A 26,924-nucleotide genomic window follows, 5' to 3' on the forward strand; every position below is an offset into this window, starting at 1 on the left:
GGAATGTTGCCACATTCCTACCCTGCGGATATAGTATTTCCCGGCACGCAGCCACCCTAGTGATGAAATCTGTTGTACAAGAGGGTGAAATACAGTTTCCCGCCAAAGGCTCACCTCGACCCTCACACCCGTTCGCTCACCCAGATAGCACCGCGGCAGCCGTAACGGATGATGCCGGTCAGGAGCCAGTGCGGCTCGGCCTTCTTGGCGTCGTGCTCGACGGCGTGGTCGAGGTGCTCCAGCTCCTCGTCGCGGATGCGGCGGAGGGTGGAGATGAGGTCGCGGAACTCGGGGCCGACGTCGTAGCCCTCGCGCTCCCACTGGGCAACCATCTCAAGCAGGATGCGAATCTGGCCGTTGTAGTGGTCGCCGATCTCGGTCTCGACGGCCTCGGTGCAGGCCATGGCGGCCTCGCGGCCCATCATGGCGGTGGCCCAGCCCAGGGCGCTCGCAGCGGCGGACCAGACGGGGTACATGGCCGTGGGCCGCACGCGGTGGCGCGAGACGAGCGAGTCGAAGGTGCGCAGGTGGCCCTCCTCCTGGCTCAGCATGTGCGCCATGAGCGGGCGCAGGTGCGGGTCCCGGCGCACCACCAGCGGCGTCTGCGCCTTGTAGATGCGCACGGCGGCCAGCTCGCCTGCTTGGTTCACGCGGAGCTGCCGGGCGGGGACGGGGCCAGCGGGGGTGGGAAGAAGGCAAGGCGTTATTTAGCACGGGGAACTGCGAGGTGGCCGCGCCGCTTCCGATTCGGGACAGATGCACCCTCCTCTCCCTAACCCCTCCCTAAAGATGTGCGAGGGGCGGGCGGGGCTTACAGCTGCAGACAAGAATTCACGCTGCTCCTCGGTCAACGGCTTGTACCTTGGTTTCGCAGCCGACGGCGGCCGTGGCGCGGGCGCGGGCGAGATGGCGTCGGCGCGCAGGCGGGCCGTTGCGGAGAGCCATCGGCGGCTGCGGGCGGACAACAAGGCTGGGGCCAGAAAGTCGCACACCGGAAGTGCTGCTTGCGTCCGCGCGGCCCGGAGGCAGGACCTGGCGGTGGGCGGCAGTGGGGACATGTCGGCGGCAGTGCGATGCTGGGGAGGCAGGCCGAGGAATCAGGCCATGGGGGAGAAATATAGATGCGATATCTGGGTTCCCACATCAGAATCAGAGCCTCAACCCATATCGATCCATCCATTCTGGGCCCAGCATCGCACCGGCAGGTTGCTGTTGTGGGGCGCTACCGCTCCCCCTCTGGTGGGCCCTAGCCAAGACCTGCAAGGCCTCGGTTGGGGGTCTGCGCGGGCGTCGCCTTTCATTGGCTCACCTCACCTTTTGTAGAACCCGACCGACCCACCCGCCCTGGTGTCCGGCACTCGCGACGGGCATGGGCTTTGGGACAACCAGCGACGGACAGTTTTCCCGTCTTCGTTACTATCGCTGCCTCTTCCCGCCGCACCCACTCCCGGGCCCGTGTTTCAACGCACTCGAATAATCTATCTAGCTTTTGTTTGGCTTCGCGACCGTCGCCGTCCTCCGCAGATCCGAAATCCCCCGTCGCGGCGCACTTCAAACGCCCGACTCTGGCCCACAAACGCGCGCGCGCACCGTCCGAGTGCACCAGCCAGTCGAGACTTACAAGCCAGGGCACCCACCCGCGGCATCGGCATAGACGCCGCGTCTGCGCGAGCATTTACGCCATCGCCTTGCCCGCACAGCAGCAGCCATGTCCGACATCGACGATGACCTGCTCGCCCTCGCCGGCGGCGCCGTGTCGTCAGACGAGGAGGAGGTTGCGTCTAACCGGGGCCGGGGCCAGTCGCGGTCTCCACCGCCCGGCAAGAAGGACGCCTCGGCCACAAAGGACGGCGCCTCAAAGAAGGCGAAAAAGCCCAAGGCCCGGGCGACGTCAGATGATTCAGAGGAGGAGGGCCAGGCGTAAGTACCAACAACCTGGTTGCACGCGCCAGTCTGGTTTCTTCGAGCCCAATCTTCCTCAGCCCGCCGCCGGCACCCGCCCTTCCAGTTTCCCTCGCTTTCTCGTCTCCCTGGTTGCTCGACAAGCAAACATCTTTTGTTGCCTCTCGCTTTCCACGCCATTCCACCCTCTGTCTCTGTCCCTCTACGTGCCATGATTTATATATCTCCCATCCCACACCCCAAAGCTGTGACTGCGTTTGGGTCCGACCCTAGCTCGCCAGCACCGCATGCCACCCAGCTTCCACCACCTACCAGCCCATCGAAACCAGTGACGGCCCTAACGATTTCATTGCTGCGCAGATCCTCCGCGCCATCCAGCCCGCGATCCGAGCAGTCGGTGCCAATGGACGAATCCGACTCGGACGACGATCGACGGCAGAGCAAGACCCGCGATGACGAAGAGGACAAATACCCCGTAGAGGGCATGTTCCTGAGTCTTGCAGAGAAGGCCCACATCATGAGCCTGCGCGAGATCGAGCGTGAGGAGATCTTGGCGGAGCGCGCTCAGGAGAAGGAAAAGATGATCCAGAACCGCCTGCTGCGGCAGCTCGTCAGCAACAATGAGCTGCAAAAGAAGCGCACTGCCAGCTCCGCAGGCCTCGAAGACGACCGGCGCAAGACGTCCCGGGTGCGGACCAAAATCGGCGGCACCCGCGTGGGCGAGACAAACTCGGCCCTCGACACTCTCAAGAAGGCGAGGGCCGAGAAGGAAGAGCGGACGCGCCGGCGGGAAGAAGACAAGGAGCGCCGCAAGGGCAGGTCACCATCGTTCCACGACGAGTTCGAGGACGACGGCGATGCCGACAGCGAGGTCGACTGGGCCGGACCGTCAAAGTCCAAGGCCAGGGACAAGGAGCCGAAGAAGGAGGACCTACCGGCGGAGCTGGACCACATACAGCGGGTCCGTCTGAGCCGCAACCGCTTCGGCCAGGTCTGCTTCCATCCGGGATTCGAGAAAGCCATGGTTGGCTGCTTCGTGCGCATATCTATCGGGCCCGATCGGGAGACAGGCGAGAACGTGTACCGCATGGCAGTCATTAAGGGTGAGTCTCGCCGCCATGGCGCAATACCGCCAGACTTGACAGGGACTGCCCAACTGACATGTGACGTCTTGGCCGCACTGGACAGGCATTGCCAAGGGCAAAGAATACGCGACCGATGGCGCACATGGTACCATCATCACGGACCAGTATGTCACTGCAGCACATGGAAAGGCTGTCAGAGATTGGCCCTTTATCGCCTGCTCCAACTCTCCTTTTACTGACGTACGCGATCCCCACCCGCCATGATTCACAACCAACAAAGGCTGCGCTTTGCTAACATGGATGGTTCCTCGTATCTGATATCAGTCCGAGTGGAGGAGATACAAGAGCACGTGCGCCTCGGAAGGGGAGCCCCTTCCTACCGAGTCCAAAATTGATGCAAAGGTGAAGGACATTAATGGGCTCCTAGCCCACGCGTGGACCAACGAGGAGGTTTCTCAGAAGATCGAAAGGATCCGGAAGCTGAAGGCCCGATTCCAGGGCTATGACCGCATGGAGCTGGAGCAAGAAATTGCCGAGTCGCGGGCGGTGGGCAACGAAGATCGGGCCAAGGAGCTTCAAGAGCAGCTCGATAACCTCGAGACTCCGCGACTGGCCTTCAGAACGTCACTCACACAACACAAAAAGCCCGCCAGCAGCTCCAACAGCAGCATGTCACAGCAGGAGCGTCTGGCGCAGCTCAACATTGAGAACCGAAAGCGCAACCGCGACGTGGTGCGCAAGGCGCAGCTCAAGGAACGCACCTTCAGCGAGCGCAAGCTGGAGCGCAGCCAAAGCCAGACACAGTCTCCGCAAAAGGCATCCGCTGGCGTGGAGAGCGGGTCGAGCACGCCGGCCGACGGCACGCCGAAGCTCGGGGCACAGAAGCCGGTGCTGCTACCGCACCTAGCCAAGCTGCAGCAGAACAGGGACAAGAAGGGCCTGCCGACCATCCACAAACCGCTCATGGACGACGACATCATTGGGGCGCTCGACCTGGAGATTGACGAGGACATCCTTGCGTGAGCGGTGTAGACAAGCATGGGCGGGTGGGGGAAGGTCCAAGCGGAAAATTGAGTCTCGAGAAAAAAGAGCAAAAAGAAAATCAGATTTGCAGAGTAGAGCACAGCGAACGGATGGGTAGTTATGCCATGTGGCCGGAGACATGATGCATGGATGTATATAGAGCTAGAGGTGCCCGATCCCAGATACTTTGCAACTTCATACGCAAGGTGTGGGTGGCGCAACAGCCGACATTGAAGAGTTATTAAGCAAGCTATTTGGATAGAGGAAGGTCCGGCGGGAGCTCAGGGGGTTGATTATCTGAGGCGTGCTATCTCCAGATGGCACTCTCACGTTGTATACTTTTGCTGAATACACGATATCGCCGGTTGAGATCACATGTCAGCATTCGGGCGCCCGGAAGTCCCCGAAGTTGCCCGTAGCGCATGTCCTGTGGTACCTGGTATTTGCTGCACTACGGTATGCGGTTGGCGGTGGCAAGGGGGCGTTCAGCAAGCAGGGATCCGCCACCTCGGCGTCCCAGTGCGCCGGTGAGTGGGTAATAATGTGCGGGCCCCTGCCAGCTGCGATTCCGGTCAATGACGGATGAGGGAGAAAAAAAAAAAGGATGAAAAAGACGATCGAAAATCGGGAAATGGATGGAGCTCCAAGACGTCGGCTTGGACCAATGCCCACTCAACAATTGACTCTCTATCGATTGTTGGGAACCGGTGAAGCGCGACACCGCCCTGAGCTGGAGCCTTTTCAGACGCCGCCGCCTAGTGCAATCTGGCCTCGCCGCCCACCGCAGCAGACGCTGCCAAAACCACTGCGCCGTCGCAGGAGCATGCCGACGCCCCAAGCACTCCAAGCACCATGAAGGTCGCCGCCCTCCGCCCGCCGTCACTGGGCCGCCTCGGGGCCCGCCCCCGGCCGCGCCTCGAGTGGACATGCGCCGCCTGTCGGAGCAGCCAGTCCGCCGGCCCCGGCCCCGGCAGGCGAGCCCTGCATACCGCGGTCGTGAGCCCGGCCGCTCCCACTGTCCGGTCTTATTACGTCACCGCCGCCTCGTCCCTTTCGTCCTCGAAGCGCTCCTTCTCCTCGTCCCCGTCGGGCCCCGGGCCCAGCCGCTCTTCCCACCACCACCAGCAACAACAAGGGGAAGGCCCGCGCCAAAGATCGCGGCGTGGAGAGGTGCTCCTGGCAACCACGGGCGGTGCCGCCAGCGTGGGGCTCCTGGCCTTCACCGACGACATCAAGCAGAGCTACGAGGTCGCCGAGCGCTGCGCCAGGGTTGCTGTGGCGCTCTACACCAACATTCAAGAGTAGCGCTCGCCCGGAACACCCCCTTGTCTCCCCCCCTCCCTGCCACGCCGACTTCGGCCCAGCCGAGACTGACCACCCGGCCACATGCACAGCTACCGCTCGACCCTGAAGCCCCGCGAGGAGATACAAGACCACGACGAGTACAACAAAGAGCTAGGTGCTTGCCACAAGCGATGCGCCGTCCGCACGCTCAGGGTCTTGGAGAAGAATGGAGGCATATTCATCAAGCTCGGGCAGCATCTGGTACGATCCCTTCACGTCCCATGCACCACTCACTCTATCTACACTGGTGCCACGACACTAACACTTTCCCTTGCTGTCACAGAGCGCCATGAACTACCTCCTACCTACCGAGTGGACCGAGACGTTCATCCCTCTACAGGACAAGTGTCCCGTTTCGTCCTTCGAGTCTATCCAAGAAATGTTTCGGGCAGACACGGGTCAGGAGCTGTGGGATCACTTCTCCGAGTTCAGCCCGGAACCCATCGGAGCCGCCTCGCTGGCGCAGGTCCACCTGGCCACACTCAAAGACAGCGGCCGACGCGTGGCCGTCAAGGTGCAGCACCCGGAGCTGGCGCAATGGACGCAGCTAGATCTGGCCCTGACCCGTTATAGCTTTGACACGCTCAAGAAGTTCTTTCCCGAGTACGACTTGAGCTGGCTTTCCAAGGAGATGGACCTGTCGCTACCCCAGGAGCTCGACTTTACCCAGGAGGCCCTCAACGCTGACCGAGCGCGTGAGCACTTTGCGCGCGTGGCGCGTCTGCCCCTCATCATCCCCGAGGTTGTTTCCGCCCGGCAACGAATTCTCGTCATGGCCAACGAGTCGGGCCACCGGCTAGACGACCTCGAGTACATCGATTCGGAAGGCATCGACCGTGACGAAGTTTCGGCCACGCTGGCGCACCTTTTCAACGAGATGATCTTTGGAGACGGTGCCCCGCTGCACTGCGATCCGCACGGCGGCAACATCGCCATTCGCAAACGCGAGGGCGGCTCCCGCCTGGGTCTCCGGCGCTTGCTTGGTCTAGGAGGCAGCAGGCGCAACTTTGAGATCATTCTTTATGACCACGGTCTCTACCGGGACATACCTGTCGATATCAGGCGCTCTTACGCCAAGATGTGGCTGGCCGTGGTCGAGGGCGATATGGCGGGGATGCGCAAGTGGGCAGGCGAGATCGCGGGCGTGACCGACGAAACCTTCCCGCTCTTCGCCTCGGCCATCACGGGCCGCGACTTTGGAATCCTCTCGGCCGCAGCCTCGCCGAGCTCCTCGGACGCGGGAGGCGTCATGGCGCCGCGGTCCCTCGACGAGAAGCAGACGATGAGCGGGGCGCTGCAGGACGGGATGCTGGCGGACCTGGTACAGCTCCTAGGGCGCATCCCACGCGTGATCCTCCTCATCCTCAAGACCAACGACCTGACGCGCAGCCTGGACGAGAACCTGCAGACCCGGCAGGGGCCGGTCCGGTCGTTCCTCATCCTGGCCCGGTACTGCATGCGCACCGTTTTCCACGAGCGGCTCGAGGCCGTTCGCGAGAGGGGGTCTCTGTTCTGGCCGCCCAACACCATCCGCCTCCTGGCCGCCTGGGTCGACTTCCTCAAGGTTGAGCTCAAGCTGGAGGCTTTTGAGCTATGGCTGTCGGTCAAGAGGACCGCTGGTCCGTGGTTACGTGGCCCTGTCGCGATTGCTGCCTAGCTGTGTTTTTTTTTTCATTTTTTTTTTCAAAAAGAGACAGATATTCTGTTTTAGATGGTTTATAATTATAGAAGGGAGCCGTAACGCTTTACCCAAGGCCGACAGAAGCTAATTCGTGCAGATTCAAAGTTGGCAATACTCCTCCGTGGTCTACTATCTCTAAAACCAGTCCGTCGATGGAGTAATTGGGAGTTCTTTCGTAAACAGGTATGGACCAAGGCTGCAACTTGCAAGCAAAGGGGGAAAAGTTGGACCACAAATTATCTCCCTTCCTCCTCGATATTGTTTGACGCCACCACCCCGTCAACAAACCAGGGTGCCAGGCTAGCCAGGCACCCCAGGCCAAAGCGAACAGCCAGGAGCGCGCGCGTCTTGTCTCCACTTGCAAAAAGTCCGAGTAGAGAAGAAGGCGAGTGCGAGGCCCTTGATGTTGGTGCCTGCTGCCTGCGCCCTGCGGGCCCCCGCTTGGCCTGCTTGGAGACGGCCGTGTTTTGCCTAGCCGCTGTAGATGGCGCTGGCGATGTGCCAGGGGGGGCACCTGGAGGCGGGGCGGTGCTGGCCTGTGTTTAATCCAGTGAGGCCAGCATAAGCAGGTGCGGTATCAACGCTCGTGCCCTTCGTCACCTTCAGGCTCATTATTCCCGCCGGACTTTTCCCTTTATTTATTTCGCCCCCCAGATCCTTCCTCTTCCGCTCATTAACAACTCGCCATCATTCTCTCTAATTCCATCCCCTTTGATTCTCCCGGCTTGAACCGGGCGGCGCCTTGTATCCGTCCCGAACGGAACAACCCATCTAGTAATACTCTCGAATTGCCTATTTGGGACGTGCAAGCAAGCCGGCAACACCGCACCCAGGCAAACTCAACAGCACCAGCACGCCCCTTCAAGTCGGTAAAGCGAGGCTATCAGAAGCAGAACAGAAAAGAGACGGCGGCAGACAAGAGGCAGAATACGCGAAAAGAAGGTTGGGGGCCAAAGGGTCAGATCCCCCCAAGTGCGCCCACCCGATCTTTCCCCGGGGGCCACTTGTGCGAACCGAGACCCTCACGACGGGCACCCATGTCAAGCCAAGCGCAGCCCGGCCCACCCAGCACGGGGCTCAGCACCGGCGGCATAGTCGGCATCACCATCGTACTCGTGGTGGGCGTCGCGCTCGTGCTGGCGGGGCTTGTCTGGATGCGGCGGAGGAAACAGCGCGGTCTGGCAGCGGCCGCTGGCGGACTCGAGGCGGCGAAACACCAGCAGCAGCAGCTCCCGCTTGTCGACGACAGCACTGGGAACCTGCCCGAGCTGGCCGGAGATGGCGGCGGTGATCGGGGGCCCAGAGAACTCCCAGCACCGGCGCCGCCGCCCAGCCTTGATCACCGTCCACTTTTACCGCACCAGGACTCTCCCCAGGCGCCCCCGGGCCGGGGACACGGTACGCCAGACAGGCGACGGGATGCTGGCGATGATGTGGACCGGGCAGCTCGGCCGCGATCGGGTGCGGACGCATCCCCGCCGCCGAGACCGCCAAAGGAGCCGCTACCGCCCCACAGCGGCAACGAGGAGGCAGCGGGGTCGCCGGTGCTGGTCTCGGGCCCGGTGGAGATGCCGGCTGAGGACTGGCCCGGGCCAGCGGAGGCCATCCCGCTGCCAGAGCAGAAGAGCATGCCGCGCGAGTTGTCGGCTACTGGGGCGCAGCGGAGCGGCAGTCCGTTAGCGGCAACGTAGCCGTCCCTTGGCCAAGTCGGTATGCGTGTACGTCGGTGTGCATGAGGGAGGCTTGACGCACCAATTTGTTAGCACTTTGTTACTGTTATATCAGCTTGCCCTTGCCCCCTTTTCCAGGGAAGTACCTGCTAGACCTAGATTCATCCTAGTGCAACACAAAGCCAAATGGATGGCCTAGATGTAGCAAAATTATTTTATTTATGCCCAAAGAAGCAACCTATATGCAGAACCTCCTCACAGCTTGTCCTCGATAGCCTGCAGCTCGTCCACCAGCGGCTTCCACCTGGCCCACTCGGCGTCGCCGTCGGGGAAGCCGGCCAGCAGCGGCGGGCGGGTGCCGTCCGGGTCGCCGAAGCCGCGCAGGCGGGCGACGGCCTCCTTGATGGCGACGGTGCCGAAGGGGATCAGCTTTGTGTAGACGGCCGTCACGAGGTACTGCAGGCGCCTGCGCTCGGCGTCCTCGGCGTCCGACGGCCGCACCAGGCCGGCCAGGGCGAAGAGGCGCAGGACCGCCCTTGGGAAAAACGCGGCGACGCCGTCGACGGCGCCCGCGCCGCCCACGGCCACGACGGGCCACAGCTGCGAGCCCAGGCCCGTGAAGACGGCGAACCCCTTTCGGTCCACGTCCGGGTTCAGCGCGATCTCGAGGTGCGCGGGCAGGTCGGCGTACGAGAGCTTGCAGCCGACGATGTTGGGGTGCTTGGACAGCTTGACGAACGTGGACACGGTCACCTTGACGCCGTTGGACACGCCCGGGTAGTGGTAGATCATGACGGGGATGGGCGAGCGGTCGGCGACGGCGGTGAACCAGCGCACGATGCCGTCCTGGCCCGCGGCGCCGGCGAAGTAGCCGGGCACCAGGCACAGGCCGAACTGGCAGCCCGCGCCCGCGTGGGCGTCGCGCAGCTGCTCCACCACCTCGTCGACGCTCTGGCTGGCCGTGCCGGCGATGATGGGGTAGTCTTTGAAGCCCTCGCCGTCCAGGGCCTGGCGCACGCCCGAGAGGACCTTGGCGCGCTCCTGGTTGGTCATGTGCACGGCCTCGCCGGTGCTGCCCAGCACGACGAGGCCGTGGATGCCGGCGCGGGCCAGGTACAGCGAGTGGGCGGCCTGGGCGGCGACGTCGACGGGGGCGGCGTGGTCGCTGTAGTCGGCCGCCTTGCGCGATACGAAGAAGGTCGGGACCGGGGGGTAGATGCCGGGGGCTGGAGGGGCGGCCATTGTGTCGGTGGTGTGCGTGTTATGGTTTTATGGTTGTGTACCTGTTGAGGCTGTCAATGTCGAGGAGAGTGTATGTATGTCGGTCATGACCCGTCTTATAAGCCCGTCCCCCCACGGTTCAAGGGCCTGCCCAAACTATCAAGACGACGGAACGGAAACGCGGGGAAATTGGAAATTGCGGGCGGCAGGCATGGGATGGAGCACGAGCTCGGAAGAGCAGCCTCCTTGCCATTCTCTCTGCCCGTCCAGAAGAATAGGCCGAAGCCCCACGTCCCCATCGTCGGCACCTAGCTTTCGGTCGTTCGGGCCATTATTGTAGCGATGACTAGACTTTCAATTCTGCCCCACAGACGATGGCCTAGGAATTGTCTGCTACATTTACAGTACATACCTAGGGTAGGTAGGGCTGAGCAGGTTCCCCGTCTGGGTCCTCTCCTTTTTTTACGTCCGTCTTACCACGTAGCCGACCTGGGTTATGCAACTCTTACGTAGCAACGTCCCGAAATGGAGGGACGGGGAACACAGGAACCGCCCCAAATCCAGTCCTCCCCTTGGACCCTTGCAGCCCAGCCCAAGGCAGGCTCTCACGCCCACTCGCTGTTGGTTGCCTGGGGGCTGACTGCACTGCACGACCTTGGCCAACATTGAACTGCCACCAAACCATTGCTGCTTGCTGCGCCTAGAACGAGCGGCCCCGCCACCAAATGCGAGTGCTTGCCGATCAAGTCGAGACCGGGCCTGCATCGTTCGATTCTCCTGACGTGTCCTTGGCGTGGCTTTTTTGGGCTCTGCTTTCTTCCAGCATGGGGCCCTACAGGGTGTGATTGAATAAAATCTCACCTGCCGACAGTTTGGCGCTTTTGCAGTGCAGCCTGGAGGGATTCTTGTAAACCCGCGTCTTCTGCCCAACCCCTACCGCCATTTTTTTTTCACATCGTGCACCTCTCTCACTCTCACGTAAATCCCAAATACGGCCAGACAAGTCGGTCCGTCCGTCATGTGGGCTAACAAGGCCTCCAACTTCTTCGCTTCCCGCCGCGGCCGCGGCGCCGAGGACGACGACGACGATGATGATGTCGATTCCTACGGCAAGGACCCCATACAACCCATCTATATATCCAACGACGTTGCCATCCCCGACGACTTCCTGAGCGTCTCGTCCCCGCCGCCCGACGCCCTCCCCATCACCATGAAGCCCATCGACTTCGCCCAGACGCCGCTGCCCGAGTACAAGGGGTGCTACGCCGTCGTGCTGGACAACGTCCTGAGCCCCAGCGAGTGCCGGCAGCTCCTGCGCATGGCCGAGGACAGCGTGCCCGAGGCGATGCGCTTCGCGCCCAAGTCGGAAGGCAAGCCGCGCCAGAGCCGTCAGGCCGCCGCCCCGGATGAAGGGGACGACGACGGCGACGGCGACGACGGCGACGACGACGGCGGCGGCGGCAGCGAAACAAAGAACCCCTGGCGCCCGGCCCTGGTTCACGTGGGCGGCGGCTGGGAGGTGCGGGACAAGGGCTACCGCAACAGCGACCGCATCATCTGGGACCAGGAGGAGATCGTGAACCGCCTCTGGGCCCGCCTGGCCCAGGCCCGGGGCCTCAAGATCGTCCTCGCCAATGTCACCCCCAACAGCCGCGTCCTCCCCGCCTCCAAGGCCGCGACCCGGGACCTCGGCGTCAGGTGGGACTTTCTGAGGGTCAACCGGCGCATGCGCTTCCTCAAGTACGAGCCGGGCGGCTTTTTTAGACGTATGTGTAATGCTATCCATGTACCCTGCCCCTTGTTGCCTCGGACGCAAGACGCTGACGCCCCATGGCCCTCGTCCAGCCCACTGTGACGGGGCTTACGCGTCGCAGGAGGACGGCAAGATACTGCGGACCTGGTACACGATCCATCTCTACCTCAACGACTCCAAGGCCGAGGCCGGCGACGCCGCCGAGCTCGAGGGCGGCGCAACCTGCTTCCTGTCGTCCGACGGCGAGAGGAAGATCGACATCAACCCAAAAGCCGGCCGTGTTCTCATCTTCCAGCACGAGCGGTTGCGACATTCGGGGGACGATGTGGAGGCTGGGGTCAAGTACACCATGAGGACCGACATCGAGTACCAGATGCGCGGCTTGGAGGCTAAGCCCCCTGTAGTTTGATCGTAGGTTTGGCTTTGTTAGGATTGTTCTGCACTTTTTTGAGTCAGGTTGGTTCTCGTGGGTTAAAACCAGTTTCTCCTGGTTGGCTTCCTCTACTTGCCCTTAATCTCACGCTCGGGCGTCTCATACTATCTACTTCAAAGCTTAGCTGCGACCTCTATGAGAATATTCCCTCTCGATCGACGCACATCCTGATGAATTCCAGCTGCCTTTTGTGGAACTCGCGCGTCTGTGGCAAGTCCGGGAGCACGTCGGGGAAGCCATGAGGCAGCCCCTTGTAGACATGGAGCTCCGAGGCAACACCTTGACCCCTGAGCCTCTCTGAAAAGGCGATCCCTTCGTCACGGAGAGGGTCGAACCCGGCAACCTGCACGACTGCTCCGTCGTCAGCATGTATCACACAGATCACACAGCACCAGCTTGTCGGTCCAGGCTGAACTTACGGGCAGGTGGCATGTGGGCGAGCGAAGGTGCCAGCAGTGGTGAATGATAGGACACCTCTTCTGCAGAGTCTGGCACGTAAGCGTCGTAGAAGAGGTCTACCAGGGGCGAGGAAATGGTGGTAGCCTCGCTGTTTTGCTCGTAGCTCTTGAGCTCGAGAGGTCTCTTGGGATAGAACTTGGGATGGCAGGTCATGGGGAAATCGAGCACCTGCCCCACGATCCCACTGACACCCTTGTCCCGCGCCTTGATGGCAACGGAAGCGGCCTAATGCCGTGTCAGTGAGTCAGGTTCGCTTTCCTAGGGCACAAGAGTGTAAATATCTCACCAGACTCGCTCCCGCGCCGCTACCGATGAGCAGTGTTCTCTCTGGATCCACGCCCATGCCGTTGGCGTTGATCTTGCACTAGCGGCAACAAAGTCGAATATGTCAGGATTGCCATAGCAAGACATGATAGAAGGGGGTTGAATAGCATACCCATAGCAGCACATCGTAGCAGTCGTTCAGTGCGTACGGGTATGTATACTCGGGCGCCCTGTATGAATATCTAGTGTCAGCAGCGTGGTCAAAGTTAGAGATAACGAGCTGCCGGAAGAAACTTGCAGTCGATATGATACTCTGACGAGGACCACGTTCGGCATGCCGGCTATGCGGCTATCCTCGGCCTCCTCGCTAGCGGATTCGGGATCTAGACACCAACCACCGCCATGTATCCGCAGCACAAGCAGCGAGCCATCCTGCTCTGTTGTCTGCTCCTTGGCGGGGGCGGTCGATGCCCTCCTCATGATCTTGATCTTGATCTGGGCCCCATCCCTGGCCCTGACGGTGCCATGAGAGACGTCGACACCGACGGAGCTACGTTCCGTCTGTTGCTCGCGCGACTGCCTTCTGACGGTCTCGCGCAGTGTGCTCCAGTTCCGGTCAGGGACGTCCCAGAGGGCGTTGGCGTTGGCGTCGAGACGGGGCCTCACGGCGGCAAAGGCCGGGTCCAGCTCTGCGAGATGGCCGTACCGCCGCCCGCCCTTGGAGGCACCTTGGATGCCGGTGGCGTGCTGGGGTGCATCCTTGAGGTCGAACTTGGTGATGGATTTGTATGGCGGCTTGGCCACCTGCTCCTCCTGAGGTGTCATTTTGGGTGTACACGTGGGTGTGTCTGGTGAAGAGATGAGTGTGAGGTCTATACTTGGGAGAGATGGGTAGATTGTCACAGCAAGGTCATTCGCTGATATCAAGGGCGGAGTGTAAATGTGGCCCCGAGCGGGCAAGCCTTGGTGATATCATACATTGGGTACCAAAGAAGGCCATAGGTGAGTGAATCCATGCGTTTATCGGGGATGCCATGTCGGCGCAAATTCCCATTCGCTGCTAGGCAGGGCTCGCGTGCGACTTTGCAGGTCGCCTTTATTGGCCACTCGTTTGCTTATCACGACGCATCCATGACGAAGATCCCAGAAGCTCTTGCTGCGGTCTGTGTCGATCATCAGTGGCCGAAACGGACTAGATTGTCCGCCGTGCCTGCCACATGTATGTACACGAGGCACAGGGTGACATGACAGGGCCGCGTCAACCAAACTTTGGGCTTTGGTCAAGCTTGATCTGCCGCGCCCAGAAACTGCCGGACAGAAAGGTCCGGCGGTGGCGATTGATTGATTTCATTTCGCTTTCATCTCTACCCACAGATGACATCTAGAGCTTCACAGCTGTACCTGTACCACTCAAATCAGGCGCTCGGGCTGAATATGGAATCTAGAGCCTTGTAGATTTTACAGTCGCCCTTGTGGCCCTCATTCCACCCTTTAACCTGGCAGTCCTGCGGTCGACAAGAAATCCAAGAGTCAGCAAAGGTTAACAAAATGCACAACGGGGGACAAAAAAAAACAATAACAGCAAAACTCACCTTGCCGCAATACCTCGCCCTCCCACAGCCGGTGCACTTGGCCAGCTTAGCCTGCTCGTCCTGCCCATCCGCCCCACAACTCGAACACCCCGCGGCGGGCGCTGCCGAGCCCGAGCCCGAGCCCAGCTCCAGCACCCTCTCGAGCGGGCCGGGGATGGCCTTTACCGAGTTGGCGTCGGGCTTGTCGACCCGGACGAAGCCGCGCTTGCCCTCGGTGGCCGGCGGCGTGCGCAGGGCGCGGGGCACCACGACGGTCGCGCCCTTCTTGAGCCCCCGGCCCTTGAGGTCGATGCCGTCGCGGTCGAAGCCCTCGAACAGGAGCGCGAACGGGGAGCCGGCCCGGTCCAGCGCCACGAGCGTGGGCTTGGTGATGGTCATGTCGTCCTTGATGCGCGCCAGCAGGTACCACGGCTCCGGCGGCGGGGGCGCCTCCCCGCCGGCCTCGGGGATGGTGGCAAAGGTCGGGAACCGGCTAGTGTCGGTGAAGTCTGGGAGGGCCGCCATTATGCTTGTCCGTATCTTGACCTTGCTTGATTATTTAATAGCCCAGCAATGTGACTCTGTAGTAGTTGCCAGTGTGCATCCAGTTTATGAGCAGTTGGTCGAGGTGTCCACTGTAGCGGTTTCAATGGGCCCATTTAGGGGGTTTTTGCCCGCGCCCAGACTGTATCATGTCCCCTAACCCTAAACCATTCATAAGTACTGCGGAACCATGAGTGAATCCTATATTCATAGCGTAAATACCCTCACAAGTTCCTGATAGGTATGAGAAATGGATATCCAGCGGCATGCTCTGGTTCATTCCAAACGACATGCAGAACAAACAAAGCCAGACACGAAACGCCACAAGAGCAAATCCAAAAAAAAAAAAAAAAAAATTTCAAGCCAGCCAGCCGCCCACGGATCAACTCCTCACAGACTAGTCGCCCTTGTTCATCCATCCAAACATAAACGCGGCGCCGCCGAGAACGGCAATGGTCAGGAAGGCGGCCCCGGCCCGGTCGCCGCCCGTGATGGGCGCAAACGTCTGGTGCGGTGTGCTGTGCGTGCCGGCGTTGGGGTCGCCCTGGCTGGTGCCGCCCGTGTCGTTGGTCAGGGGCGGCCGCACGTCGTCGACGAGCAGCGACGTGACGGCGCCCAGCACGTTCATCTGCTGGCCCGCGCCCACGCTGCCGTCAAAGGCGCGCGTGCTCCACTTGAAGCCGCACGCGCGCTGGCTGCTCCCGCCCGTGCACGTGGCGACGGCGGCCTCGGCCGACTTGCGCAGCACGGCGAGCGTCTTGTCGTGGATGAAGGGCGCGATGCGCGTCGCCGTTGCCAGCCACCGGTGCAGGTAGCCCTTGAAGCTCAGCATGTCGGTCGTGCACGTGTCGCCCGTCTCGCACGCGATCTCGTACGCCACGTCGTCGGGGAAGAAGGTCTTGAGGGTCGCGTCCAGGAGGCTCTGGACCCGGCCCTTCCACACCTCGCTGCCGTCCGTGTAGTTGTACATGTGCGCCGCCCCGAGCAGCCACACGGCGTTGTTGTACGAGAACTGCGCCCGGTTGATGTCGGTGCAGTTCTTGCCGATGTGCCCGCCGTCGTAGACGTTGTACTGCGCGTCCATCAGCCCGACCGACGTTACCCAGTCCCACTGCTTCTCGGCCCAGTCGGCGTACGTCTTGTTGGTGGTGTAGCGAGCCAACCTGGCGCCCAGGTTGAAAAAGCACCCGTTCGCGATGCTGTTTTTGTAGTCGTATCCGTTGTTCGTCGGGGGGATCTGCCACCTCAGCCCTCCTCCGCACGTGTTGTCGTGCCTGCCCGGGGCGGCTTGCGTGTTGAATACGGCCTGCGCCAGGGCAAGCCACTGCGGCTGGTCCTTGGGCGGGTTGGGGAAGTTGAGCTCGGCCGCGGTCATGGCCGACATGCCCCAGAACCCTTGGTCATCGTTGCCTAGGGATGCGGTGTAGTTGCTGGGCTGATAATCTCTGTCCTGGCCGACCTGGTGCAGCATCCCCTGTGACACCTCGTCGTTGTAGGTCGTGTCGCCCGTCAGGTGCCAGTACTCTACCATCTGTCCCATCAACGCGCCTCCTTCCCACCAGTAGTAGTCTCCTGCTGGTGGCGGCCCTGGCAGGATGCCGGGGACCTGGCCCGGGAGGTTTCCTTTATAGTACGTCATCAGATCTGCGGCGACCAGGGATGCTGTTGACTTTATATCGGCTGCGATGTGCGTGTGTTAGTGGCACGGATCCGTACCAGTCACCCTCTCGGAGCTACCCGTCGTCCTCATCCTCACACTCCGTGTTGTGCCAGTTATGTGCACAGTTCAGGGTTATATTAACGCACCTGCGCTAGCAATGCTGTAGGCGGCATCAGCAAGACCGCCAGCCAGTAGAGCCGTAGCTCCGACCCGCACAAGAGGTGCAAACATGTCTTGGTGTACAATGGAGGCCAATCGCGGGACACGGTAGTGGTGGTATATTTAATCGCGATGTAGAGTTGTGGCAACCCAGATGGGTTTATCCGGTATTATTTGCGATTTTCGTTCATGTATATGTCTTGGGACTTCGGATGGATGCTTGAAAAGTAGCAAAATTTTCGACCGAGGAAACAAAAAAAAGGAGCCCGGGCGTGTGTTCAGAGGAAGGTGGGCGGGTAGAAGCGAGTGGACGTGGCCGTAGACTTCAAATGTCAGAAAACCGGACTGCTGCCAAGCGACCATCGAGTCGGAACAAAGTATGAGGAGGAATGGGCGAGATGTGGGCAGGATTAAAGAGAACGAGGCAGCTCTGTACGGGAGATCCGATGAGTCCGTCGGGGTTCCCTTGGCTGGGGAAGCAACAAACATATTTGCTGCTGGTGGGCTGGAGGGGACAGGCCGGGGTGCTGCTGGAAAAAGGGGACGGGGGTGGGTTGATTCATGCGTTATCAAGGCCGCAAGAAGCCTCTGAGCCCGTATACCCGGGCGACTGGCCGTCTCCGGGAACAACGCCAGCGAAATAAGCTGGGAGTCTGTCGAAAAAAACAAGGCTATCGGCTGCCCGGCCCCATGCGCTTGCTGGTCGCCGCCAATGAGCGGCTGCGATGTGCGCGCCATCTCAGACGGGCCTGGCAGGAGCCGTCGCAGGACATGTAATCTTGCGCCTCCTGCCCGTATTGCTAGTCTCCATCCCATGGTCATGACGCGGCACTCGAGAGCAGACCGTGCCGGTTGCCGCTGCCAGGGGCCCCCTGGCAGTTTTGGGGGAGGAAAAGGGATTGGGAAAGAGACGGGCATGTCGATCGCGTCTTTGTGATGATCGGGCTGCTGCATGAATGTGTTGATTGAGGAAAACGAACGACATGAGCATCTCTAGACGGACAGATGGTCGTTTCTCTGATTTTTATATCAAGCTGTTCGGAAGCACCCATCGCCCAGATCCCGCGCCGTCGCTGCCAAGAGATTTGGGGGCAGGGGAGGCCCCTAGGGAGAGCCACTCCCGGCGGCTTCCCGTCCGAACAGCCCTCTCCCGCCGCTTGTTGATTGGTGTCTCGCTCGTCTTGGCATTCTTGTTTCCCACGCGATCGAGGGTCCAAGGCTTGGCCAAGAAATGCTTAATTCAGTTCCGGTAGCCGAGACATGCGAGAGCAGATGGAGGAGGAGCCTAGGGCTGATCTTTTCATTGCGTAGCACAAATAGTGAGTTGGGCTGTGGATTCAAACGGATCACATGAGCGACTCGTCCAAAATCTTCAGTGTCCACTAGGGGTGGTTAGGTGCTCGATTCTTTTGAGGCCAGAGCGAGCTCAACGTGTTGATGGCATCGAGCTGACCCTGCCAATCCGTCCGTCGGATGCAACCAGGATTTCATGACAAAATAGTAAAATTCCAAAGACCAGACTGCCACTCATGGGTCGCGTCTGTAAATGCTTCAAGTCTTGAAGTTTATAATTGAACACACACACACACACACACACACACACACATCGTTGGCGATCGCAATGTTCTGGAAACTTCAGCCAGCGCTGGCACAATCACGCTCAAGCCCCAGAATCGCGAGAACTCAGCGCGCAGTCGCGCACTAGTGATTCTTGGACTGGCTCTACGATATTCGCCGCGACCCAGCCTGTCCTATCCGTCCCCAGCCTCTGATTTTCTCATGGTTTATCGCCGTCCTCCCTAGCCTGGCACACGCATCAAGCAGCAGGCACAGCCACGATGGACCCTAGCCCCAATCAAACCCGCCGACGTGCCTCGTTATCCAGAGAGTCGTGCTCCTCTCCCCCACAGGCGTGTCCAGAGGGCTTTCACCGTGTAGGTTGGGCGTTGTCCTTCTGGCTGCATGCTGTCTTCCACAATCTTGGCCTTGATGTCCTGCAGTACCCCTTATTCCAAGCCAATCGTCATCGTGCTTGGCCATCGACCCCGCCTACTTGGCAGCGGCGTGGCTCGCAGATGATGGCGTCGGTCTCGTACTGCGGTGTTGCTGCTTGTCCTTCTGCCTGCGCCGCCTATTGGTTGTATCGTGACCATCCCTCACCTCTGCCCCACCAGGACTGGAGGTAGCGGAAATCCATGGACCAGACAGCTCAATGGATGGGCGTGTTTATCTCGCATCTCTCATGTTCAACCAAAGGCCAAAGCTGTCGGACCACTGCGGGCGGGAGGCCGCCAACCTCGGGTACATTGTCCCAGCACGGCCAGGGCCTTGGTCGTCCCCCTGCTGGCCCCACCCCTCTGACTTCCAACGCGCGGGTTTTCGAAATCTGGAAGGGTGTGGGCGTGCGGCAGACCTTTGAAAAATGCTCGTGCCTAATTCGGTCGTGGGGATTGGACCATCCTGACGTTTTTGTTTTTGCGGAAACGCGACGGCAACAACATCAGATGGCAAATACCGACGGCCGCCCTGGTTTTCTTCCCTTGTTCCATTTCACGTTACATTTCCACCGCCCCTGCCCGTCGGCTGGGGAACTGGGAGGGACAAGGTGCGTTTCGCCGGACCGACGGCATGGCAAATCGGCAAGCAAATAGGAGAGGGCAGGAGCGGAGCTGGCACAGGCAATGACACAGGTCGACGCCGAGCGTGGCTGTGCAGAGACGACAAAGTCTTGGCTCCCGAATCAACCGCCGAGCTTGTACCGCAAAGGTATCTCGCGCGCGCGCTCGGCCCCGGGCACCCGCTGCCCTTGCGTGATCCACCGGCATCTGTCTCGATTGCGACGAGGGATGCCCGACGGCTGGTGGTCTGTCACTATGTGTGACGGGGGCCATGCGACGCCCGCCTCCTTGCCCTCCTGGCCGCGCCGCCCGGCGCGCCGGAGACCTGCGTGATGTTTCTTATCCCCCTCGTCCCGTCCCGGTCCTGCTCAGTCTGGCTGGCGTCTGTTCTGCTGTTCTTGCTACTCTTGAACCTGATGCTGTGCCCTTGCAATCCTGTGTGCTGTTTGGCGCATCCATGTACCCGAGGCACAAGGCCACGCCCCTCCTACATATACCTTCTTATACATACGTCCTCCCTAGCCAACGCCGCCTTGGCTCTGCTGCCAACTCAGCTGCGCGCTGCCTACCCGCCCGTCCGTTTGCCTGCATGCTGGCGGCCTGCCCCCCCAAGCTAAGGCGCTCAACTAAGCTTTCAGCTCCACGACTTAGTGTTTCTCGGCTCTAGTTCCGTCAGGCTGTGCGACGCGAACTGTAGTTCTTGTCTGGGTCTGGATAAGGCCCGTCGCGCAAACAAACAGCCAATCTTCTTCCAAGCGAGGCGCTTGCTCCTGCCTCACTTGGTACCTGCCAGCAATTCGTCCTGGCTAGGGCGGATATGTGCTGCATCTACCAAGCCACTGACATCCTCATGTTTGGTAAGCCGGCTGTTTGTTGCTAACGCTTGTTGGGAACCTTCTGGAGCAATCGTGCTCCAAGGTGGAAGCCTCTCAAAAGGGAATCAAGCCAACCGCTTGAGAGATTGAGGGACACATTCTCCTCTCCCTTCCTATTCGCTTTCCCTCAGCTTAATCATGTCACCCCGCCTCGCTGGTCCGGGTCGCGACACCCCTCACTCCATCACCAGCGCACGGCTGCAAGAGCTTGTGCGCGTTATCCGGACGACCCCTGCCATAGACAACCACGCGCACCCTCTGCTCCGTCTCGAGCACGTTGGCAGCATCCCGCTCGCCTCGGCCGTCACCGAGGCCTCAGGGGTCGCCCTGCGCGACACGCCCAAGACTCTTGCCCACCACCGCGCCGTCCGCCAGCTCGCCGCCGCCCTGGGCTGCGGGCGCGACGGGGAGCCCGAGCTACCAGCCTCGTGGGACGCCGTCGTCGCTGCTATCGAGCGCCGGCGCGCAGATCCGGCCATCTACGACCGATGGACTGCCATCTGCCTGGCCGGGACCGAGACCATCCTCATCGATGACGGGCTGGACGGGCTGGAGCGTGTGCACGGCTTCTCGTCGCACGACGCCTTTGTGCGCAGCCCCTGCCGCCGCATCGTCCGTATCGAGGCCGTTGCCGCCGACATAATCGAGCGGCACGCACAGCACTACGACGGCACCCTGGCGACCGATGACGTTTTCTGCCAGATGCTCGAGGAGTTCGACACTCACGTCAAGCAAGCCATCCAGGACCCGGACGTCGTCGGCTTCAAGTCCGTCATCTGCTATCGCACAGGCCTGGCCATCCCTCGCGTCGTCAACATCGCTGCCGCCCGCGAGTCGTTTGCCGACATCGTCCAGCACCGCAGCCTTCGTGGGAAGTTTACCAGGGTCGACCACGAGGGGCTCAACGAGTTGTTTGTCCACCACACGGCCGTGCTCATCAGGGACTGCAGCTCCCACTTCAGGAAGCCGATACAGTTCCACACCGGATTAGGGGATAACGATATCACGCTGACCACGTCAAGCCCAGCACACCTCCAGGACTTCATGTAAGCGTTACTTTCATTCTATAAAATCTGGACCTACCCCCGTGCTAATACGAAACTGTTGAACGCTTCAAAAGTCGCAATTACCCTTCGGTGCCCATCGTGCTCCTCCACGCAAGCTATCCATACACGCGAGAGGCTGGCTACCTTGCCAGTGTTTACAGCAATGTCTTCGCTGATATCGGGGAGGTCTTTCCACAAGTTAGTCAGGGCGGCCAGGAAGCCATCCTACGGCAAATCCTAGAGCTTTGCCCCTGGTCCAAAATTCTCTGGAGCACAGATGGCCACTGGCTCCCAGAGACATATCTCCTCGCAATGTTGCAGGGAAGACAGGCTTTGGAATCGGTACGTTTATCCGGCGATGGATGCATCCTGCGGCCGACACAACAGCCGTGCAGCAAACGAGCCACTAACACAAACTACACAACCGTCTAGGTTCTGTGCGATTTGGTGTGCAAAGGCCAACTGAGCTGGGATACAGCCACAGAAATGACCAAGGATATCCTGTTCAGAAACTCGAACGAGCTCTACCAGCTTGGTCTGTCACTTCCACAATCGGAGGCGGGCCAGGATACTGCGGGTGCTAGCTCGGACCAAAAGCGCAGCGACCTCGAGATGGTGCAGGATTTTATCCGCTCCAGGCCTGTTCCCTCCTTCGTGAGGCTCTGCTGGCTGGATTACACTGCCACGCCCCGGATGCGGATGGTCCCCTTCAAGAGGTTCATGGCCCTTCTCGAGGGTGGCAAGTCCACCTCCCTGGGCATCACCAAGGCCGCCCTGGGCCTGCTACAGAACGACACGCTGGTGGCGAGCGCTTCAGCCACAGGGGAGTACAGGCTGCACCCCGACCTTTCGTCGCTCAAGTCCGGGCCTATAAGCGGCCAGGTCAGCGTATACGGCGACTTTGAAGAACAGGACGGTTCACCCGTCGACCTCTGCCCCCGCTCCGAACTGAAGCGGGTGGTTCAGGTTGCGGCCCAGCAGGGGCTCTCGTTCCTGCTCGGCTTCGAAATTGAATTCGTGCTGATGGAGCGGTGCAAAGCAGCCAATGACACCTCCTGGAAGGCGTTCATAGTCCCGCCAGCAACGGGCGGTCACGCGTGGTCGACGTCACGCTTCTCTGGGAATCCGCAGCTGGCGCAGCTGCTGAGGGACATGGTGACGCAACTCGAGGCCATTGGTGTTGAGGTGGAGCAGTTGCACGCAGAGAGCGCCCCCGGGCAGTTCGAGATCCCCCTGCCGCCCTTGCCGCCGCTCGAGGCCGTGGACACGCTGCTGCACGTGCGCGAGACCCTCGTGGCGCTGGCCGCAGCCGCCGACTACAGGCTGACGCTGCACCCGAAGCCCTTTGCCAAGGCCTGCGGGACCGCGTCGCACGTCCACGTCTCGGTGCATACAGCCGCCGTCGCAGGGGCCAATCCGAACGAGGTGGACAAGAACATCTACGAGAGCTTCTATGCCGGCATCCTCGGCCACCTGCCCGCAATCCTGGCCTTCACCTACAGCAACCCCGCGAGCTACGACCGCGCCGCCGACGGCTGCTGGGCCGGCGGGCGCTGGGTGGGCTGGGGCACGCAGAACCGCGAGACGCCACTGCGCAAGATCGAGGGCAGCCACTGGGAGCTCAAGTGCCTCGACGGCCTGGCCAACCCGTACCTGGCAATGGCAGCCGTGCTCGGGTGCGGCGTCGCGGGCGTCAGGGGCAAGGAGCCGCTCATCTGGGCCGACTGCACGGCAGACCCGGCAGCTCTGAGCGACGGGCCCAGGCGGCGGCTCGGGATGACGCAGATGCTCCCATCCTCGCTGGAGGAAGCTCTCAAGGCGCTCGAGGCAGATGCACGCTTGGCAGAGGTGCTGTCGTGCCAGGTGGTTGGGCGGTACAGCGAGGTAAAGAGGGCGGAACTGCAGCTGCTTGGCGCCATGGATCCTGAAACACGGTGGGATTGGATAGTAGAGCGGTATTGATATCACACTTTCTATTCTAGTCTAAGCCGAGTGTTTCTTTTGATGCTATTGGTTGATACCTTGGACACTATCTCGGTATGGCGTTGGGCGAGGCCGGATACGGGTAATTGCAAGGATTACTGTTACTATATGACGACATACGACTAATCCACCTTCTCCATCACGAGCTCTCCTTGACAATGGTCTGTATCGCCTTGGAGTACTCACCCACCTCCCTCGCCCCGACCAGCGTGATGTCCCTCTTGCGCCCCTCCAGCAGCACTGTGGGCACTGAGTCCACCCCGTTGATCCGCTGCTCCGCCACCGCCCTCCGCACCTCTGCCAGCCCCCGCCCGCCGCCGCCCCTGTCCTCCTCCACCACGAGCGCCTTCGCCTCGGTCTCAGACATGCCGGCCTCGACGCAGGCTGCCACCAGCACCCCTTGGTCGGCCGGGCCGGCGCCGTCGGCAAAGTAGCGGCGGAACAGCGCGTCGACGAGCAGGCCCGCGGCCGCCGGCCCACGCTCCTCCTGCACGCAATGCAGCACGCGGTGCGCCTCGAGCGTGTTGGCCACAGCGCCCGCGAGGCCGAGCGCGAGGCCGTCGTCATCGTCGTCGTTGTGGCGCCCCGCCGCCGCCGTTAGCCGCGCCTGGGCCGCCGTGATGAGCTCCTCGGAGCCGGCGAACTCGGAGTCGCGCAGCCACGCCCACCGGTCCTGGTTGTGCGGCGGGAGGTCCGGGTGCAGCTGGTAGGGGAGGAAGCGCACCGTGAAGCGGACCTTGGCGGCCGAGGCGGACCGGGCGTGCTCGGCGAGGGCCCGGTCGAGGCGCTTCTTGGCGATGTATGTCCTTTTTTTTTGGCGTGGGTTAGTGTTGGCCTTTGCTCTTTTAGCGGTTTCTTGGAGAGCATGGGGATGGCCGGGTTGAACCCGTCTTACCATGGACATATAGTGTCAAGGGTGAAGGATATCTGCGATTCGTAGGCCATTGCTCTGCAACTTGTTTGTCAATATTGTGAAGTGGGAAGAATCAAGCATGTCCGATCAAGCGGGGAAGCTGAGCTGTTACGTTATGTTGGGGTTTGGGTATTCGTGGATGCGTTGTGAGCTTCGGATGACCCTTCTCGAAGGGTTCTCGTAGACTCGGACATATACAATAGGGAGAACATCTACATCCAAGGATACATCAAGCCAGACAACAGCAAACTCTTTTTGAGAGTGTTTTATCCGAGGTTCTTTGCCTCATCAGCCACCACCTCCCACACCCCATCCATCCGAACATGCTGGGGGTTAGGGTCGCAGACAGCTTCTAAATCCACACCCTGTGGGGTCTGACGCACTCCGCGCGGGCGGTTGGGTCCCTGACACGTGCAGCCCCGGCGCGCCAATCAGACGAAAGTTCTGGTTCAGGGGTCTGGGGCGGACGGTTTGCTGGTGACAAACTGTCCTCAGGGACTTTCATCAGATTGCGCGCGAGTGCGGAGCCGAGCCGGTAGTTGAGCATTCTCGAGATCCCAATTCCAGCTTTGGCCAACCCTGCACCAGGCTTCTGTGGACGACGCCGACGACGCCGACCTCGAGATTGGATACCCCGGGAACATTGGGCGACGGCAATGTGGTAGCGGGCCTCCCACTCCTTTTTCTCCTCGGACGAGCCCCTTTTCTGCCACTGCTCGACGATAACTCGAACCCCGAAACGAACACGAAAAAGCTCAGTCCGGGGGCAAGACGCGGCGTTCTCTAGCAGATGCCGCATAAGAGCTCGAGGTGACATAGCGGGTGCTGAGCTTTTGTTCTCCTTTTTCTCTTTTTTTTTTTACACGGAGCATCACGCTCCCCTGAGCCGGCAAGATGATGAACGGATACGAGAAAAACAACGACGAGGACCCGTTTGCGCCCTCGGGCGGCGTCGTCAGCGCATTCGACGCATTCCGTACGTACCCAGATACGACAAAGCCCCCGCGGGCCCGGCGGCAGACACTAACAGCCCCCCCTCGCGACAAACAGCCAAGTCAAAACCCCAATATGTGACGCGGACGGCGGGCGGCGGCAAGTGGACGGTGGCCATGCTGGTGATATCGGCGGTCCTGACGTGGTCGGAGCTGGCGCGGTGGTGGCGCGGCGTCGAGACGCACACGTTCGCGGTCGAGAAGGGCGTGGGCCACTCGATGCAGATCAACCTCGACGTGGTGGTGCACATGAAGTGCGACGACCTGCACGTCAACGTCCAGGACGCCGCCGGCGACCGCATCCTGGCCGCCTCGCGCCTCAAGATGGACCCCACGGCCTGGGCCCAGTGGGTCGACGGCAACGGCGTCCACAAGCTCGGGCGCGACAAGCACAACCGCCTCATCACAAACGAGGGCTTCGAGCACGACGGCCACGACGAGGGCTTCGGCGAGGAGCACGTCCACGACATCGTCGCCCTCGGCAAGAAGCGCGCCCGCTGGGGCAAGACCCCGCGCCTCTGGGGCTCCACCGCCGACAGCTGCCGCCTCTTTGGGAGCCTGGACCTCAACAAGGTCCAGGGCGACTTCCACATCACGGCCAGGGGCCACGGATACATGGAGTTTGGCGAGCATCTGGACCACGATGGTGAGTACCCCCATGTGTCCCCCCGACCTGGTAGCCCGAGCGGATAGATAGATGCTGACCAAATCGCGCAGCCTTCAACTTCACCCATATTATCAACGAGTTCTCCTTTGGCGAGTTCTACCCCTCGCTCGTCAACCCGCTCGACCGAACCATCAACGGCGCAAACACGCACTTCCACAAGTTCCAGTACTTTCTCTCGGTGGTTCCGACCGTCTACAGCGTCAAGTCGTCGGCCGGCGGCTTCGGCTCCACCATCTTCACCAACCAGTACGCCGTCACGGAGCAGAACGCCGAGATCTCGGAGCGCGCCATCCCCGGCATCTTCTTCAAGTACGACATCGAGCCAGTGCTGCTCAACATCGAGGAGTCGCGCGACACCTTCCTGCTGTTCCTCGTAAAGGTCGTCAACATCCTGAGCGGCGCCATGGTCGCCGGCCACTGGGGCTTCACCATGACCGAGTGGATCAAGGAGATCATGGGCAAGAGGAGAAGAGCCACCAGCGGCATGATCGGCAACATGAAGGCGGGATATGACGACTAGTAGATGTAGGATTGAGTTGGATTCAGGTCTCATTCTTTTGTTGTATTGCCGTGTCTGGTAGACAGCGGCATGTCAAAAAAAACAAGCGCATATATAAACTACGTTATTGTTTGAGCAATCCCCCTTCGTGACCCTATGACGTTGTTGCTCTACTCTCGCTTCTTCCTCTCTAGCCCTCAGTTGCCATGTATCCATACTATTTGATGTAAAGTCCCTAGCCGGGCAAACTTGAATATCAAGCCTGGAAGCTCCACCTGCCATCAAGAACGAACCAACCCCCTTCTTCACATGTGCGCAGCGCCCGCCGCCGCCTCCGCCTCCCAAGAGGTGCTCTTGAAGCTCGCGTCGTCGTCGTCGTCGTCGCCGTCGTCGTCCGAGTTGGAGGAACGAGGCGGGCTGCTCCGGCCCATCGTGTTGGACACGGACGAGAAGTTTGGATAGAAGCCATCCGGGTCCATCTCGCCGTCCAGGCCGGGCCCGAGCCTGCCCACCGCGCCTCCGGCCGCGACGGCGGCGGCGGCGGCGCAGCAGCCGACGCGCGT

The 26,924-nt window shown here is 60.9% G+C and overlaps 14 protein-coding genes across 14 annotated transcripts in view; 6 read left to right on the forward strand and 8 right to left on the reverse strand.

Annotated features, from left to right (window-relative positions):
* Positions 1 to 4: 4 nt before the first annotated feature.
* On the reverse strand, positions 5 to 1,193 carry GGTG_00664 (hypothetical protein). The gene is made up of 2 exons (XM_009218415.1): positions 816 to 1,193; positions 5 to 656 (listed from the first exon to the last, which is right to left on the reverse strand). The coding sequence occupies exons 1-2, from the start codon at positions 1,056 to 1,058 to the stop codon at positions 123 to 125; spliced, it is 777 nt and encodes a 258-aa protein (XP_009216679.1). The 5' UTR covers positions 1,059 to 1,193; the 3' UTR covers positions 5 to 122.
* Positions 1,194 to 1,371: 178 nt separating this feature from the next.
* GGTG_00665 (hypothetical protein) lies at positions 1,372 to 4,399 on the forward strand. The gene is made up of 4 exons (XM_009218416.1): positions 1,372 to 1,920; positions 2,263 to 3,005; positions 3,091 to 3,227; positions 3,312 to 4,399. Exons 1-4 carry the CDS (start codon positions 1,709 to 1,711, stop codon positions 4,008 to 4,010), a joined length of 1,791 nt encoding a protein of 596 aa, XP_009216680.1. The 5' UTR covers positions 1,372 to 1,708; the 3' UTR covers positions 4,011 to 4,399.
* Positions 4,400 to 4,601: 202 nt separating this feature from the next.
* On the forward strand, positions 4,602 to 7,217 carry GGTG_00666 (ABC1 family protein). Its single transcript, XM_009218417.1, has 3 exons — positions 4,602 to 5,311; positions 5,405 to 5,555; positions 5,638 to 7,217. Exons 1-3 carry the CDS (start codon positions 4,863 to 4,865, stop codon positions 7,009 to 7,011), a joined length of 1,974 nt encoding a protein of 657 aa, XP_009216681.1. The 5' UTR covers positions 4,602 to 4,862; the 3' UTR covers positions 7,012 to 7,217.
* Positions 7,218 to 7,591: 374 nt separating this feature from the next.
* Positions 7,592 to 8,970, forward strand: GGTG_00667 (hypothetical protein). The gene has a single exon (XM_009218418.1). It carries the CDS (start codon positions 8,073 to 8,075, stop codon positions 8,724 to 8,726), a length of 654 nt encoding a protein of 217 aa, XP_009216682.1. The 5' UTR covers positions 7,592 to 8,072; the 3' UTR covers positions 8,727 to 8,970.
* GGTG_00668 (dihydrodipicolinate synthase) lies at positions 8,869 to 10,323 on the reverse strand. Its single transcript, XM_009218419.1, has one exon. The coding sequence runs from the start codon at positions 9,945 to 9,947 to the stop codon at positions 8,961 to 8,963; it is 987 nt and encodes a 328-aa protein (XP_009216683.1). The 5' UTR covers positions 9,948 to 10,323; the 3' UTR covers positions 8,869 to 8,960.
* Positions 10,324 to 10,418: 95 nt separating this feature from the next.
* On the forward strand, positions 10,419 to 12,353 carry GGTG_00669 (hypothetical protein). Its single transcript, XM_009218420.1, has 2 exons — positions 10,419 to 11,692; positions 11,772 to 12,353. Exons 1-2 carry the CDS (start codon positions 10,945 to 10,947, stop codon positions 12,086 to 12,088), a joined length of 1,065 nt encoding a protein of 354 aa, XP_009216684.1. The 5' UTR covers positions 10,419 to 10,944; the 3' UTR covers positions 12,089 to 12,353.
* On the reverse strand, positions 12,246 to 13,660 carry GGTG_00670 (hypothetical protein; the record flags this gene model as incomplete). Its single annotated transcript, XM_009218421.1, has 5 exons — positions 12,246 to 12,463; positions 12,532 to 12,796; positions 12,858 to 12,935; positions 13,008 to 13,065; positions 13,113 to 13,660. The coding sequence occupies 5 exons, from the start codon at positions 13,658 to 13,660 to the stop codon at positions 12,246 to 12,248; spliced, it is 1,167 nt and encodes a 388-aa protein (XP_009216685.1).
* Positions 13,661 to 14,250: 590 nt separating this feature from the next.
* On the reverse strand, positions 14,251 to 14,931 carry GGTG_00671 (hypothetical protein; the record flags this gene model as incomplete). The annotated part of the gene is made up of 2 exons (XM_009218422.1): positions 14,251 to 14,340; positions 14,428 to 14,931. The coding sequence occupies 2 exons, from the start codon at positions 14,929 to 14,931 to the stop codon at positions 14,251 to 14,253; spliced, it is 594 nt and encodes a 197-aa protein (XP_009216686.1).
* Positions 14,932 to 15,277: 346 nt separating this feature from the next.
* GGTG_00672 (mannan endo-1,6-alpha-mannosidase DCW1) lies at positions 15,278 to 18,374 on the reverse strand. Its single transcript, XM_009218423.1, has 2 exons — positions 16,756 to 18,374; positions 15,278 to 16,629 (listed from the first exon to the last, which is right to left on the reverse strand). Exons 1-2 carry the CDS (start codon positions 16,838 to 16,840, stop codon positions 15,347 to 15,349), a joined length of 1,368 nt encoding a protein of 455 aa, XP_009216687.1. The 5' UTR covers positions 16,841 to 18,374; the 3' UTR covers positions 15,278 to 15,346.
* Positions 18,375 to 18,429: 55 nt separating this feature from the next.
* On the reverse strand, positions 18,430 to 19,240 carry GGTG_00673 (hypothetical protein). Its single transcript, XM_009218424.1, has one exon. It carries the CDS (start codon positions 18,806 to 18,808, stop codon positions 18,614 to 18,616), a length of 195 nt encoding a protein of 64 aa, XP_009216688.1. The 5' UTR covers positions 18,809 to 19,240; the 3' UTR covers positions 18,430 to 18,613.
* Positions 19,241 to 19,250: 10 nt separating this feature from the next.
* On the forward strand, positions 19,251 to 23,627 carry GGTG_00674 (amidohydrolase 2). Its single transcript, XM_009218425.1, has 3 exons — positions 19,251 to 21,307; positions 21,382 to 21,649; positions 21,740 to 23,627. Exons 1-3 carry the CDS (start codon positions 20,400 to 20,402, stop codon positions 23,267 to 23,269), a joined length of 2,706 nt encoding a protein of 901 aa, XP_009216689.1. The 5' UTR covers positions 19,251 to 20,399; the 3' UTR covers positions 23,270 to 23,627.
* GGTG_00675 (hypothetical protein) lies at positions 23,258 to 24,488 on the reverse strand. The gene is made up of 2 exons (XM_009218426.1): positions 24,186 to 24,488; positions 23,258 to 24,096 (listed from the first exon to the last, which is right to left on the reverse strand). Exons 1-2 carry the CDS (start codon positions 24,233 to 24,235, stop codon positions 23,430 to 23,432), a joined length of 717 nt encoding a protein of 238 aa, XP_009216690.1. The 5' UTR covers positions 24,236 to 24,488; the 3' UTR covers positions 23,258 to 23,429.
* A 225-nt stretch (positions 24,489 to 24,713) lies between these two features.
* GGTG_00676 (endoplasmic reticulum-Golgi intermediate compartment protein 2) lies at positions 24,714 to 26,533 on the forward strand. The gene is made up of 3 exons (XM_009218427.1): positions 24,714 to 25,179; positions 25,254 to 25,841; positions 25,913 to 26,533. Exons 1-3 carry the CDS (start codon positions 25,098 to 25,100, stop codon positions 26,380 to 26,382), a joined length of 1,140 nt encoding a protein of 379 aa, XP_009216691.1. The 5' UTR covers positions 24,714 to 25,097; the 3' UTR covers positions 26,383 to 26,533.
* A 133-nt stretch (positions 26,534 to 26,666) lies between these two features.
* GGTG_00677 (hypothetical protein) overlaps positions 26,667 to 26,924 on the reverse strand; it is a gene marked incomplete at both ends in the record, with an annotated part of 1,086 nt that continues 828 nt past the window's right edge. Inside the window, one exon of the mRNA XM_009218428.1 lies at positions 26,667 to 26,865. Within this exon, the coding sequence (XP_009216692.1) occupies positions 26,667 to 26,865 (199 nt within the window). The remainder of the gene's footprint in view (positions 26,866 to 26,924) is intronic.

The sequence above is a fragment of the Gaeumannomyces tritici genome (genome assembly GCF_000145635.1).
Source record: "Gaeumannomyces tritici R3-111a-1 unplaced genomic scaffold supercont2.1, whole genome shotgun sequence".
Lineage (NCBI taxonomy): Eukaryota > Fungi > Ascomycota > Sordariomycetes > Magnaporthales > Magnaporthaceae > Gaeumannomyces > Gaeumannomyces tritici.

Coding starts and splice junctions, on each gene's coding strand:
- GGTG_00664 (XM_009218415.1), bottom strand. CDS start 1,058: ATGTCCCCACTGCCGCCCACCGCCAGGTCCTGCCTCCGGGCCGCGCGG. Junction 657..815: donor GTGAATTCTTGTCTGCAGCT/GTAAGCCCCGCC, acceptor CCCGCCCGGCAG/CTCCGCGTGAACCAAGCAGG.
- GGTG_00665 (XM_009218416.1), top strand. CDS start 1,709: ATGTCCGACATCGACGATGACCTGCTCGCCCTCGCCGGCGGCGCCGTG. Junction 1,921..2,262: donor TCAGAGGAGGAGGGCCAGGC/GTAAGTACCAAC, acceptor ATTGCTGCGCAG/ATCCTCCGCGCCATCCAGCC. Junction 3,006..3,090: donor CCGCATGGCAGTCATTAAGG/GTGAGTCTCGCC, acceptor CGCACTGGACAG/GCATTGCCAAGGGCAAAGAA.
- GGTG_00666 (XM_009218417.1), top strand. CDS start 4,863: ATGAAGGTCGCCGCCCTCCGCCCGCCGTCACTGGGCCGCCTCGGGGCC. Junction 5,312..5,404: donor CTCTACACCAACATTCAAGA/GTAGCGCTCGCC, acceptor CCACATGCACAG/CTACCGCTCGACCCTGAAGC. Junction 5,556..5,637: donor TCAAGCTCGGGCAGCATCTG/GTACGATCCCTT, acceptor TTGCTGTCACAG/AGCGCCATGAACTACCTCCT.
- GGTG_00667 (XM_009218418.1), top strand. CDS start 8,073: ATGTCAAGCCAAGCGCAGCCCGGCCCACCCAGCACGGGGCTCAGCACC.
- GGTG_00668 (XM_009218419.1), bottom strand. CDS start 9,947: ATGGCCGCCCCTCCAGCCCCCGGCATCTACCCCCCGGTCCCGACCTTC.
- GGTG_00669 (XM_009218420.1), top strand. CDS start 10,945: ATGTGGGCTAACAAGGCCTCCAACTTCTTCGCTTCCCGCCGCGGCCGC. Junction 11,693..11,771: donor GCCGGGCGGCTTTTTTAGAC/GTATGTGTAATG, acceptor GCCCTCGTCCAG/CCCACTGTGACGGGGCTTAC.
- GGTG_00672 (XM_009218423.1), bottom strand. CDS start 16,840: ATGTTTGCACCTCTTGTGCGGGTCGGAGCTACGGCTCTACTGGCTGGC. Junction 16,630..16,755: donor CTACAGCATTGCTAGCGCAG/GTGCGTTAATAT, acceptor CGCACATCGCAG/CCGATATAAAGTCAACAGCA.
- GGTG_00673 (XM_009218424.1), bottom strand. CDS start 18,808: ATGGCCAAGCACGATGACGATTGGCTTGGAATAAGGGGTACTGCAGGA.
- GGTG_00674 (XM_009218425.1), top strand. CDS start 20,400: ATGTCACCCCGCCTCGCTGGTCCGGGTCGCGACACCCCTCACTCCATC. Junction 21,308..21,381: donor GCACACCTCCAGGACTTCAT/GTAAGCGTTACT, acceptor ACGCTTCAAAAG/TCGCAATTACCCTTCGGTGC. Junction 21,650..21,739: donor GAAGACAGGCTTTGGAATCG/GTACGTTTATCC, acceptor ACAACCGTCTAG/GTTCTGTGCGATTTGGTGTG.
- GGTG_00675 (XM_009218426.1), bottom strand. CDS start 24,235: ATGGCCTACGAATCGCAGATATCCTTCACCCTTGACACTATATGTCCA. Junction 24,097..24,185: donor CTTGACACTATATGTCCATG/GTAAGACGGGTT, acceptor CCAAAAAAAAAG/GACATACATCGCCAAGAAGC.
- GGTG_00676 (XM_009218427.1), top strand. CDS start 25,098: ATGATGAACGGATACGAGAAAAACAACGACGAGGACCCGTTTGCGCCC. Junction 25,180..25,253: donor CAGCGCATTCGACGCATTCC/GTACGTACCCAG, acceptor CGCGACAAACAG/CCAAGTCAAAACCCCAATAT. Junction 25,842..25,912: donor CGAGCATCTGGACCACGATG/GTGAGTACCCCC, acceptor CAAATCGCGCAG/CCTTCAACTTCACCCATATT.